At 39.0% G+C, this 14,401-nt stretch overlaps 1 protein-coding gene across 7 annotated transcripts in view; it reads left to right on the top strand.

Annotated features, from left to right (window-relative positions):
• Nucleotides 1-14,401, top strand: part of LOC129763363 (cation-independent mannose-6-phosphate receptor) — a 251,516-nt gene that overhangs the window by 5,191 nt on the left and 231,924 nt on the right. For all 7 annotated transcript variants that reach the window (XR_008740896.1, XM_055762348.1, XM_055762351.1 and 4 more), the window contains exons 3-5: nucleotides 45-1,044; nucleotides 7,381-8,370; nucleotides 8,443-8,504. Coding sequence is in view for 6 of the 7 variants with exons in the window: in XM_055762348.1 (XP_055618323.1) it covers nucleotides 45-1,044; nucleotides 7,381-8,370; nucleotides 8,443-8,504 (2,052 nt within the window). In the remaining variant the exon portion in view is untranslated. The remainder of the gene's footprint in view (nucleotides 1-44; nucleotides 1,045-7,380; nucleotides 8,371-8,442; nucleotides 8,505-14,401) is intronic.

Below are 14,401 nucleotides of genomic sequence, written 5' to 3'. Positions count from 1 at the left end.
ATCATCCAATTTGTTGATACTAATGCTCTCACACATGCTTCTAGATCCTGACCGGCGAAAATTGCACCTTACGAGAGCCACTGTACAACATCGCATTCGACCTTAACCCTTTGAACTCGGAACTGGCCCATCACGCCTCATCGGACAACAATGAGAAGTTTCTGTTCGATGTGTGCGATCAGTTGGATGCCCCGTGCAATGGCGTTTCGGGTGGTGCCGCCTGCCTGCACCGTAAGGATGGCACCGAAGTGCTGTTAGGGATGAAATCCACCCTACAACTGGTGGATGGTAGGATACACTTTAACTTCAGCGGGGGCGAAGCTTGTCACGCAAACCAACACTACTCGTTGGATATAATTCTGCTGTGCAGCTACACAGTCGAAAAGGATCCTATGAACGTTATTCCGTACTCACCGGACCAGTGCAATTATTTCATGTTCTGGAGAACGAAACTGGCCTGTGCGCCACTGCCGGATCGGCTGAAGTCGAACGAGTGCGCTGTAACCGACAGCACCGGCCATGTGTACAACTTGCTCCCGCTTAGCCACGTCAATCATCACGTTCCCGACAGGGACGGATCGCACTTCTTTGTTACGGCCTGCAAACCCGTCCACTACGGTCACATGGTTATGTGTCCCCCGGGTGCTAGTGTTTGCTATGTCAACGCGGAGGAAACTGATTACGCGCGAAAGTATCACGATTACGGGCAGACGGATCCGAATCCGACCATTGAGGAGGGCAAGCTGGTGATGAATTTGAAATCGAATGAAGGAAACTGTCAGCATTCGAAGATTATTTTCGAATGTGACCAGTCGGCTGTCGAGGAGACTCCTGAATACATTGGCAAGGAAGGTTGTACTTATTTGTTCTCCTGGAGGACTTCGCTGGCTTGTAAGACGAAGGAGTCGTGTGCCGTCATTGATCCAATCAGTGGAAAGCTGTTCAATATGACGTTGTTAGCGAATCGGAAATATACGATGGAAAAAGGGGATCTCACTTACGAATTCGGAATTTGTAGCATGAGTGCACATAGCCAGTGCCCTGGTAAGTTATGTTCTTTTAAAGATGATATTGATTTATCTGTGCTAAGCTCAAATAATGTATATGCATTGTTGTCTTTTTTTCATTTAATTTTTGTTTCTAGAATATAAAACTTCATCATAACGATCTCGTTTAGTTGTTATACATAGAGATTTTCTAATAAACGCTCGTCTGTTATTCACTGCATAGGTGACGTTAGAGACGACCGTTTAGATTTGTTGGTAGCTTTCTAACAGTTCCAAAGGAATCTGCATTTTCGATTGACTTCCTCAACGGTATTTCTGTATAGTCATGACATCTAGGGTTGATCAATGCAATGTTCTTCAATATTTTTACAAATATTTTTTTGGAGTTCTCTATTTCAGAGACCCCAATTTGGTACCCAGTGGTGCATGAGCCATCTTTTGAAATCGATATTCTTAAAATTTGTCAGTCATCAGCAGAAATGCCAGCCATTTTTTTTAAAATAACTGGAAAAATTCGAGAAAAAAGAAAATAGATATCGCGCCAACTCTATGGGATATGGGGCTATGGGATTGACATGACCATCTCAGAACTCGATGAGACTTTGTGGGTGTATAGATCTTACACAACTTGGCATGTTTCATTTTTCCTAAAATTCTCTAGACTAACTTATGGAAAGGGCCAAATATTTTTGACCATTTGTTTATAAACTTTTTTTACTCGAAAATGGTAAGTTTTAGGAAAATAATTGAATATTCAGAAAAAATATTTTTTGAAATCGTACTCTGAAAAAAATCAATTTCAAAAACTAAAAGTCGATTTTCTTAAAATGGTCATCTCAGATTTTGATGAATTTCTTTTGGTGGTAGATAAATATGTGTCGTACAATTTTTCTATACAGTCTTCCGAAAAACACTTACACATGTCCACGCGATGTGAAAATTCCATGTTTTTGTTTGAACTCGAACATGATTTTCGCTAGTGTTGAATGCCTATCCCAAACACGAACAATGATACACAAACATAAACATGTGAAAACAAACACGATGTTTATAATTCAAGAACATCATGTACAAACACATCACCCGATGTCGGAGTATTCATTGCTTTCGTTTCGTTTTTTTTCATACACATAAAGAAAAAATTCATCCCAAAACATTTCTTCGTAGAATACTTTCTCACAGAAACGAACTTGAAATTTAGTTCGCATTACAAAAACTGCACGAACTAAGAGGCTATGAGTTCATGCACATTTTGCAAGTTTGATTGAGTAATCCTTGGTTTCATGCAAAGAAAACATTCTCTGAATAGAAAGAAGCTTTCTATGAGAATTTTTTTGCGTGCATGTTGGCAATTGAAGTCTGGGGAACCGACTGCACAGCGGGCGACGTCGTACAAAAGCTGGCCAGATAAATGAATACCCAACAATTAGTTTTAGATGCAACCTTCAGCGGCACACAGCAGAACCAGAAGAGAAATTTTAGCGGCTAAAACACACCATTAATTTCTCGATGTTATCACAAATTGAATGAAGGAAAAAAAAACTAAAAGCTACACTTACACTACACTATATATGCTATGTGTATATGCGATTGCATCATCCTTTCTTCTCCTTTTCTTCGCTCGTTTTATAGCATTTGTATTCAAAGATCAAGCCAAAAATGTGGCTCCCGTGATCGAGTGACATGTCACTGCTAAATAATTCTGGTACTTTATATTCGATTAAAATTATAGAAATATTGTAATCAAAATTTGCTGTGGGTAACTAAACATCTCCGCCACACTCTATTTAATTTTAGTACTTGTTCAAATAGCTAATAATAGCGAATGTTACATGAATTCAGTATATAAATTGATGCGTGCACTAAATAATGATAGCAATTGTGAAGAACTCTGATATCAATCGACGTTTATTTTGTTCAGAACAGATAAACAGGTTTATTTTATTTGCCCAAAATTTTAGACGAAGCACCCATTGTCATGATAGGAAAGCATTTTTTCCATTCCAACATACCAACACACCATGTGTTGAGTGGTAGTGGTGTGGTGTCCGATTCGCCTCTTCTACTCGCCGGTGCTTGGGGTGAAAATGCAAGTGAAACTGTACACCATGTTCGAACATCATGTGAAACATTAGGATTAAACATCGTATGTCCAAACATACTACGAATACAAACATGATACATTTTCAAAAATAGGTGCGAAAAAATCATGTTTGTATTCAAACACAAAACTGCGAACAGCAGCGTAGACATGTTTATCCCGGAGGCAGTGTTTTTTGTGAAACATGGAAGCCTGCTTCTATACATCGTAACGTGTGCATATTTACAGCAAAAAAGTTTTTCTAACAAAAACTTTTTCAAGAATTTTCGGGAAATTTTGGTTTTTTTTTTGTGTAGGGGAACCGCGGGTAATACGGACAGTGGGTGTAAAATGGACAGGTGGTAGATTTGTATAGTTACATTTTGAATTTCTGATTTCTGTTGATGAGAACACCTTCTACATGTTATTCTATAATATTTAAGCCACCCTATGGCAATGGATACTAATCAAAAGTGGAAAAAAGAACAAAAACCGAAAATCATACATGATTCCGCGTGTGGATGTAATTTTAGCTGCTTCGATATTAAGCATTTTGAGTGGTTTAATATCAAAATTCAATTCGCTGATGGTTATATTTCGGTTTGTGAGTTAACAGAGAAGCGATATTATGTATGTACGGAAAAGTAAATTAATTTTTGAGTGGAAAATTTCAATTATTGCAATGATTGTACTGCTGGGGTGAAACAGACAGTTGCCAGTGGGAGCGAGATGGACTATGAAAAGTGTGTTCAATCTATTCCTGAGAAATGCTCTGCGTCTGTAAATGGAAATCAAATCACCAAATATGGACTGTTTAGAAGCTGACTGGAACCAGAAGCAAAATAGTTAAGGCTCTGTCCGTTCTTTTTCATCATTTGAAGCACATTCGTGATGAGTTCAGACTCTTGTTGAATAAAATTATTCCTCTCGCGATCGATAAACCTCTACGCTTCATATATCACAAAAATGTCCATATTCCCCTCACTATATGTCCATACTACCCGCATCGATTTTTTTTTTGTACTTTAAGGTCTGTTTTCAGTAAAAAACATTGAAAAACACTTTTTTGTAAAATATTTGGCCAATTAGATAGAAAAACAGTATATTGAATTGCAAGAACCTGCATCAAAGTTTTTGGAAACATGATGATCTCGAAATCTTCAAAAAGTTAGATAAAAAGAAAAAAATATGAATGATTGTATTTCTTAGAATATGAGTCAACATGTACATGATATAAGATCAGAAGAATAAAAATGAATTTAATGTCAAGAATGTCATAAGTTTTTTTACATTTAATTTGAAATAAAGACCTCTAAACCACTAATCCAACATTTTTATTATTATTATTCTTTTATTTTGGGTTGGCTTTCTGCGCTGAAATAAGAAATAAATTTAATATCAATAAAATATTGAAAAAAAATTGTTAGAAAACCTTTTTTGCCTTAAGTATGCACAAGTTGCGATGTATGGAAGAGTTGTAGGGCACATAATTATCCAACACAAAAAAAAAAAATAATCAAAATTTAAGATGACAATTTTGAGAAAATTGACTTTTAGTTTTTGAAATCAATGTTTTTCAGTGTAGGATTTAAAAAAATATATTTTCAGATTTTTTTTTTTGAAAATCCAATTATTTTCATGAAACTCTTCCATGGATCACATTTTTGTAGGACTTACAATTTTCGAGTAAATTTTTTTTATAAAAAATGGTCAAAAATATTTGGCCCTTTCCATATGTTAGTCTAGATAAATTTTCGGAAAACTAAGTATGCCAAGTTACTTAATTAGGTAAGGTCTTCACGCCCAAAAAATTTCATTCAATTTTGAGAAAGTCATGCCAACATCTGGTCGAGTTGGCCCGAAATCCATCCATATGCTTCCTTTTTTCTATGACATTAATTAGATCAATTAACGTCATGTTTGATAACTGGATTTTTTTGCCATTGGCTATTTGCCTGGCATGTTTGAAAAAAAAACAATATCCAATATCCAATATCCAGGAAAAAAATGGGAGGTTGGCAACTTCAAATGGTGCGTTCCTTTCATAGCTTTCTTGAAAATATTCAATAGTTTGTTTCAAAAGTATAGAATTTACTTTATTGTAATAACATATTCAATCGATTGATGCAAACATTTCTGCGAGAAACGATCCAGTGAGGAACGTTTCGAAACACAAGCAGCGAATACATAGTTAATTATTTTGCTTTATTTTGCATCATTTCTAGTTCTATACAGTGCAGATGTAATGTGAGCAAACTGAATGCTTGCACTGAGCTTTGAGAATGGCTGGAGCAAATAGTGATCCCCGATTATTGAAATTAATCGTTCATCAGCTAATCGAATACTTTTCAGCAGTTTGTTATTCGATACGATTAATCGCTCCAAATAATCGATTAATCGATTAATCGTCACACTGAGAGAAATAATTAGTTAGTAATATTTCTCATTTTCTAGAGAGCCATCTGGAATCAAAAAAGTGTTCATTCCGCCTGAAAATTAATTATTATCTTTCACGCTCCCCTAGACTCGTAAACGAAGCTCGATTCGCGTTGACGGCATTTAGGGGAGCGTCAAAGATAATGATTGATTTTTTTTCGTTAATTTTCGAATCCAATACATAATCGAATCACAAAAAAGCTATTTTTCTATTAATGTTTGACATTCATACATTAATGAAAAAATTGTTTTCTTGAGATTCGATTATGTATAGGATTTGAAAATAATTGTTGAAAAAAATGGTCGACTATATATAATCGAGTCCGACCTGTATTGGTTATGCAGTATTCGTTCGATTAATAATCGATTCCTGTAGGAAGTATTCGATTAATCGATTAATCGAACGATTATCGGAGATCACTAAGAGCAAACAATTCTCAAAATAACGACTCACAGATATTTTCAAATAAACTCTCAGCCTCAGCATTAACATTAGTTTATTTCGCTCGCTGTGTATCCACTGCTTTTCAGTATCTCTTACCGAAATTATATCTCCAATGCTCCCAAAAACATCATTCCTTAAGAAATAATCCACAAATTATTCTATGCAGCACTAAACGCAGTTGAACGAATTTTCATTTTCAGTTTCCAACCGAAGAAAACAACAGCTCTCACCACTTTAAAATATCTTCTTCCTATCCGACTTGAAATTTACTGCATTTTGATGCCGAAAACAATGCGTTAAATTCGTATATTACTTTAGAAAGCATCGAATCTTCTCGCGAGAACAATAAACAAACCGCCCATTTGCATACCTATTGTAGAAATTTGCGTCCCTACTGCAAATGCACATAATGCATCTCTTCTTCTAGACGCATACACTGCCAATGGCGATTGGCGAACATTTGTACCAGCTATATATGTGTGATTAAATCATACACAAGCACACTCCACCTAACGGTATTATTTTTCTTGTTCTTCCACATTTCTGCATCTCCTTAATCTTCCTTTCACAACTTATGAGAAAATATCATGTGATGCAAAAATACGAAAGCACAAGACGGTACGAAAATCGATGTGGTTAAACTGAATAAAATTGCATGTCTTGGTGCTGGATCGATAGCACGAGAATGGTTCTCCGGAGTAAATGTGGAAGTTTGAACTTGCAGTTCCACGGCGGAGACTCTTCTGGAAAAACAGTTGTGTGAAGAACTGATGTATTAACCCCAGACTTGGTAAGAGGTGGAATAAAATACGTTCCTACAAGAGCGAATCATAAACACAAGGCGTTGGTTTTTTCGTTCAGGTTGCGACAGGAGAATTAGAACTCGTTTGCTGTTGTTGTTTCTGTACTTGTTACTGCTTTACTATCACTTCTGTTAGTGATGTAGTTGAACAGCTTTTTTCGGGTCCTTCCTTTTAGTTGATGGTGTTAATTACTTCCCAATTGGAAAATGACTGATTGCTTCGGAGCGTCTATTCTGATGCATACTGGATGGCAGGAGAATCACACAGAGGTGGAACTTTCGATGCAATGTTTCGCTTCTCTTCAGGTTTCCAACGTATCACCGTTGTTTGTCATACGACTGAAGTTGGCTAGAGTGAGTTGTTCTGTCATATAAAATATTTCCTGGCAAAAATTGCCAGTTCCTTTCGTTATCTCCCAAATTCAAGAATCTGTTTCTGTAAACAGGGATTCTCAGTTTACGGAATGGACTACGATTTAAGCCTCCATTTACATGCTTGCTTTCTAAAAGCTTGTAATGCGAGTTAGAAGGGAACTCGGCACAGATTTCAAATATTCACTATTGTTTTTTTGCTGCTATATTGATCCTTCATACTTGGTGCTACTTGCAGACCAATCCGGAGCTTGTCAAGTCACAAAAAACAACACACAAGCCATGAGTTTGGGAGCCATCAACGACAATCTGCTGTACAACATCACCGGAGCACCGTTCCTCCGTTACACCTCCGGGTCGATTTGCAACCCATCGGGTCAGAGATGGTCCACAAAAATCGAATTCGTGTGCGAAACCGACAAAGGAGAGTATGCGCCGCCCAAGTTGGTGGAGAACACCAACTGTGAGCTTATAATACAGCTGGAAACAGAACTAGCCTGCACGAGGGAAATTTCCTGTCTAGCGATGAACTTTTCCAACGACGACGAGGTAGATCTCAGCTCACTGATATCGGCGGAAGCCAATTATGAGGCACGAATCAACGACACGTTGGCAATAGCCAAAGACAAGCGGTTAAAATTTTTCCTCAACGTTTGCCGACCCCTTCTGCCGAAGTTTGGCCTTGGATGTCCGGGTGGTTCGGCTGCATGTCTAGCGATCCAAGGCCCAAATGATCCCACCCCAACGAACGAACTTTCGCTCGGCTATCCGGACGTTTCGCTAACCGTAGTTGGGGATAGAGCGCAACTCAAGTACCTCCGGGGTGACATCTGTCCGGGTGACAACTCCACTGAACTGTCCACCGAAATTGAATTCTACTGCCGAACGACCGAAGGTCTAGGGTCACCGATTTTGCAAGAAGTACTACACGATTGCCACTATCGATTTGAATGGCCCACGAGTGCGGTCTGTCCTAGTTTCGACGTTGCCTTCCGGGCCGAGGGCTGTGAGGTAGCCAACAACCAGACGGGTGAAACCTTAGATTTTAGGAAGATATTCGAAAGGGGGGAGATTTCGGTGCGCCCGGCTAAAAACAGTGTTTCGCAGGAACTGAGGGACGGAAAGATCCAGATTTGCGACAAGATCGTTAGCGCCGTGGTGGATTATAGGGACCACTCGGTGAACGTGTACTTTGCGGTGGCCGAAGCGAGCTGCGAACGAACGCGAGGTGAGGATGATGGGGCGCTGAGCAGAAACTAATGAAGGTTTTAAAACGGTTTCTTTTTCGTTTCTTCCACAGGATTTATGAAAGTGAATATGCGTGTAGTTTGTGAGCCGGATGAAAGCTATGTCATAAATCAGGTAAGTGAAGTTGTTTGGGATGTGCTTCCATGGCGACAAATTTTATTCGTTTTTGGGAAAAAAATGGATTTATCGTTGATTCAATACCGAAGTTCTTTCAATATGCAGAAAATTAGAAAATTATTCTGTACAGAGAATTATCTGAATTCAGGCTGCTCTATTATTTCTTCTATGCGCAATACGAAATTTTGAAAGCTATAAGTAGCGCATACTGCTGTTCAATATGTTTTCATCTACTTGCAAGTATGCAAAGTTAAAATAAATATTCAGAATTTAAATTTAATAACATTCATTTATCAGTTAATAGGTTTTTGCTTGCGACTAACCGTAACGCTTGGAGGCAAATACAAGTTGACAATGCAGAGGTATTTACCTCACTTTAAAGAATGTAGACGTGTATTCCAATGTAAATCGTTTTTCGACAGCGATCTCGTTAGCGTGCTTCCGATCAGCAACAACAACGCGTAGTTTGTTCGGTCCAATCTTTCGAATCTCAGTCACCGAAGTGTAACTTGCCAGATCTATCATGATTTAAATGAAATTAAGTGGAAGGTCCAGCCGAAAAAAGGGACAGGGTTAGGTAACCCATTCCAGCGTGACGTGAATACGTTCCGACCCACTAAAACCACGTTTTTTCATGTTTTCATGTGTAAGTCACACGATTTCCAAAAGGGCACGATGTCAAAGTAGAATTGAGAAAATTTCCGACATGAAACATCAGTTGGAGAATATTTTATAGTTCAATTTGCTTATTGCCAGTAACATACTTTTGTGCCGCGACAACCTGAACTTTTGCGGTTTCTGACTCTAGAACATAAAGGTGGTATTTGCGTTTCAAAACTTCAAATGAACTTTGTTGTCTGATGTGTCACCAATAGATGAACGTAAATTCCAGTGTATTCAGTTCTTAAGAAAACGGGCAAATATTGGTATGCATTTTGTGACATGACAACACGCTCTGCGCGAAAACCAGGATTCACAAGGCTGTCACGTCATAAAATAAAAAAGGTGTATTCTATATGAATTTTACCGTATTGCAGAAAACTATACAAATTTTTATGTTTGTTATTTTCCTGAACTTTCCTTGTTTTTCTGCTGCACGATCTTATGGAATGGGTCAGGTGCATTTTCCGGATGGACCTTAATACGGGAACGGAAACAACAGTATTGGAAGATGAAGTCGAGGGAGTTAGCGGTTGTGAAAGGAATTGGAAATTTCCATGTCAGGAGATCCCCTACCTTCTGCCATTTCTATACAGCAGATTACATTCCAATTATTTTCATATATATCATAAACTAATACTAATTATACTTACTATGCTCATTAACTGTTCTATTAGCGGTGGTATGATAACTGTATTGATGGCAATGGTGATGCCAATGACGCAGCGATAAAAGTCAATCAACAGCTCTCTTAAGATGACTGTTTCCTTTGTTCCCTTGAGTACGGCACTTTTTTCACTTTGCAGGGAATTCACAGAATTGAAAGAACGCTATAGCGGATGAACAATTTCACTAAGCTTTGCGTTCGACTACTTCAAGCTATCGGCGAGGTAAGAGTTCAGCGCTTTTGCGTGAATATCGTTGAAGTTGCTGGTTGAACCTTAATTTGCTGTTGATGGTCACTCCAAGATCGCGGATGGAATCAACATTGGGAGCACGCTGTTCTTTGGCACATCAGATGTTGTTTTTTGTTTTTTTTTGTGGAAGACGCTTTTTGGTCAGACAGTGCAACCACGAGTCGTTGTTGAAACGTTCTAGTGGTAAAGTAAAAATCAAATAGCTGAAAATTTGTCATTAAAATACTACACATATATCGAATTGGTTCATGTTGTGCATATTCTACATCTCGTGCACCAAGCTATAAAGGCGCGTCCACATTATTGCGAATGATGCCGATCGGCCTGTACCAAGCGGCATATTCGGTTCATTATGTAATGTGGACGCCACATCGGGTGCACGAAGTCGAAGCCCCATCGAATGTACGAAGCCGTCACGAACACACGAAGCACAATGTCGTCAACGCTAATTTACTTCGTTTTGTTTTGGTTCGACTTTCTCGAACCGGACCCACTTGTTTCGGGTTGGGTTCGGTTTGTTTCGAGCCGGTTTTCGGCACGTCGACAAGACCGGGCGGTACGTCCACATTTAGTCGGCTTTACCGGGCGGCCAAGGTCGCTCGGCGTAATGTGGACGCGTCTTAAGAAATCTCGCTTTCACAGTCTTTTCTCTGGTACATAATAAATGATTTCGGCAAGGGTATTCGGGTCATCAACTTTTACTTTCAGTATTTTCAACATAAAAATGCTTGAGATCGTCGTTTTTCAATGGTGTCAAGACCGAGAAGTTGGCAACGATCCTTGTACGACGGCAAGTTGAGCGGATCTCTCCACTGAAATTTCCGCTGCCCTGTTTCAATCCTGGCAATCCAATTGGTGTGACATGGACCACACTTGACTCCAAAATAGATCACACCAGTGAACAATATCGATCTAACATGCTTTGAAGCTCCAAACAATCCAGCATATTCCTTATGATCATGTAGATCTTGACACTGTCTGCTTCTCTGTGGTACTCCAGATGAGTTGGAAAATGTTTCAGATAATTCAAATCAAATTTTGACACACAGCGTGCGATCAAACAGACTGGATCTGAACCAGGTGACAACTCGAATACCTTCGAGGTAGCAAAAAATTACGTGGTATCACGATAGTTTCCAATGTCAGCCTTACCATCTTTTTTGGGCACTGGAAATATGATAGAAAATTTCCAACAACTAGGGAACCTAACAGTTCGACTGAAAAGTTTAAAAGGTAACTAGGATTGGGCGATCTTTAGAAAAAGATCGATCTTGATGGATCGATTTTCTAAACGGCGCATTCGCTGATTAAATCGGTACCAAAGAATCGATCTTTGCTGTATCGATTAATATTACCAATATTACTTATTCTATGTAAGGATTGTATTTTCTTTCAACATGAAATAAACATTTCACATTTCTATTCAAACATCAAAGGCATTTCAGTTTGATTTTCAGAATGAGGGTCACAAAAAACACGGGTACAATGAATCGATTCAAAAAATCGGAAATCGAAATGGAAAAGATCGATCTTCTGAAAATCGATCCAAAATTGCCCAATTCTAAAGGTAACACAGTAAAACTATTTTTTTGTAAAATTCAATTTTATTATTCAACATAATTGCCTTTGAGGGCGATACAGCGATTATAGCGATCTTGCAACTTTTTACCATTTGTATAGTACTGTTTGGGTTTTTCCTCAAAATAGGCCTCATTTTCTGTAATCACTTCATTATCGGTCTTAAATTTCTTGCCAGCGGGCATTCTCTTCAGGTCTGCGAACAGAAAATAGTCGCTGGGGGCCAGTTCTGGAGGATACGGTGGATGCGGAAGCAATTTTGCCATCGTTTTCATTGATTTGTGATTTTTCCATTTTTTTCACAATAACAAAAGTTGCTTCACTCTCAATGCTGTAACTCACGAACCAATCGAAGCACAAACGAAGTCAATGCTTTGCAGATCAACGAGATCCCCGAATACTGTCGAAAGATGCACTTGAACAGCAAGTTCCGGTGTGGGATGATAATGTTTGAGATCGATCAATGGCACAACTGCATTGCAAACTTTCACATATGATTTTTTTCATTAACTAACACAAAATCTAGAATACAGGTCTTTTGATTAGCAATAGAATTGTTGAGTGTAAAGCAATTAAGGCTGAATCTGCCCAGCAAAATTGAACTAGACGATGAGACGGTGAGTGATTGTAGAACATCAATGACCGGAAGCTGGTGGAGTAAACTTGCCAAACCTGATTGGATTGGTTGTAGTCTCCAAGTTTCAGAGGACCACTTCAAGACAAGTGACCAGGTGCCAGGTCCGGATTAAATGGTGGATGCATTACAACTTCTCAACCAAGTTCCTGGAGTTTCTGGCGAGTCTACAGACATGTGTGACCTTGTGTCCTTATGGAACACCTCTTCTGTTGGCCAATTCTAGCCGTTTCTGGTCGATTGCTAGATTCAAACGGTCAAGTTGTTTACAGTAGCGATCTGAATTTAGTGTTTGGCCATACGAAAGCATATGATAATAAAAGATTGCTATCAAGTCCCACCAAATACACAGTAGAACCTTCCTGGCCGTTAGTCCTGGTGGAGCAGTTGGCTACCGTTTGAACTGCTCCACCACGCTTCGACCACGAACTTTTTCGCACAATAATATCGTATGTCACCCATCTGTCATCCACAGTCATTATTCGTTTGAGAAATGGGTCGGTTTCTCTCCGTTTGGCTCCGCAGATGGAAATTCGATCTATCGTGTTTTTGGGTGTGGCTCCCGTGTCCAATGAAACATTATTCTTTTCGATCCATTCGTCTAAACGTCGGAATTTTTATGTAAAACTACGTCTTTCATTTGTACCGGGATGTAAGTTCAAAGTTTCGTTTCGAACGTTAACACCTCTTTGCCGGCTGAATGGAGTGGTATGCTAATCACTTCATTCGAAAGACCAAATGTCCAAAAGTTATATGGTTTTTAATTATTGACTCGAAAAATCGTTCCAATGGCTTCAAAATTGCTTTGAAAACAGGCAATTGAAATCATACAAAACCGTATATAAGCTGACGCCCGCTCGGAAATCCATCTAAGAGACGAATGAACTCTCAGAGTTTAAAGTCTCTTTAATTCAAAACCGAACCGAACCGAAATCCATCACTTCTCGTTTGGTGGTCATCGGAGCAACATCGTTGCCGGCGAGCGTCGAGCGGGAATGTATTGTCTTTCTTGAGATAGGCGGAGGAGGAGTATGGAGTAGAGTTTCTTTCCACAAGGGCCCTTCTCAGGGCTAGAGGCGAACGAACTGAAGAAGTTTAAAGACTAAATTGGAATGTAAATCAATTCAATTTTTATTACGATGTGAGAAAAGGAAGGTCACGTTCACATGCCTATGCATTATGCTCTTCTTTCCCAATTCCATTTCTCTTCTGCAGCCGGACTGAACGGAACATTTGGCGAAAAATGACGTGCAAATGGTTTTTCGATACAGATGGGTGCAATTGACTATGGATTTTATAATGCAGAATACGAAATTTTTTATTTGATGTAGTGGATATTTCACCACACCAACAACGCGATCGATCGACGTTTCCAATTGTTGGGAAGTGGGTTATTATTTGTGCTAAGTAATTCCGAGGAGAAATCCATTCCTTCTTTAAGCGTTAATGATTCTGTTTCGAATCAACGAAATGGTATGATAATCATTTTAAACAAAAGATAACATGACCAAGAGCTATATGATTGCTGCCTCATGACTCGAAAAATTGTTTCAATAGCTTGAAAATTGATTTGAAAACAGGCTATTGAAATTATACAAATCCTTACATAAGCTGGCGTCCGCTCGGAAATTCATTTCAAAAGATCTTCGTTTGATGTTGGTGGAAGCGGACTCGGTTTGCTGACGTGCATTGAACGACGATGGAATATCTTTTTTAAGACAGGCGGAGAAGGAGTTTGAAGTACAGTTTTCTTCCACAAGGGCCCTTCTCAGGGCTCGAATGAACTGTAGAAGTTTAAAGTCTCCATAATCAAAAAATTTATACTCACAATATTTATTCAGCGCATGTGTATGTATGTAAAATTGTGTAGTGTCTCCGGGTTGGCTGATTCGAGCTGAGGCAAGCGGTCCTCTCCATAATATGGCGTAGCGTGGTCAGGAGGGAAGAAGGCTGATGCTATTGTGGCTACTCAGCCATTTGGTGCGCGTGCAGCTTGCTGGTATCTACTATCTTTCCAGCAATAAGAGAGCCCATCTCTCTGTGTAGGCTCCTTTTATATCCTCCAAGATGAGAGACCAGCTTCCTCCATGAGTACCGGTATTCTC

The sequence above is a fragment of the Toxorhynchites rutilus genome, chromosome 1 (assembly GCF_029784135.1).
Source record: "Toxorhynchites rutilus septentrionalis strain SRP chromosome 1, ASM2978413v1, whole genome shotgun sequence".
Classification (NCBI taxonomy): Eukaryota; Metazoa; Arthropoda; class Insecta; order Diptera; family Culicidae; genus Toxorhynchites; species Toxorhynchites rutilus.
Note: the sequence above shows the minus strand (reverse complement) of the source record. Positions and strands in the feature narration are given on the sequence as shown.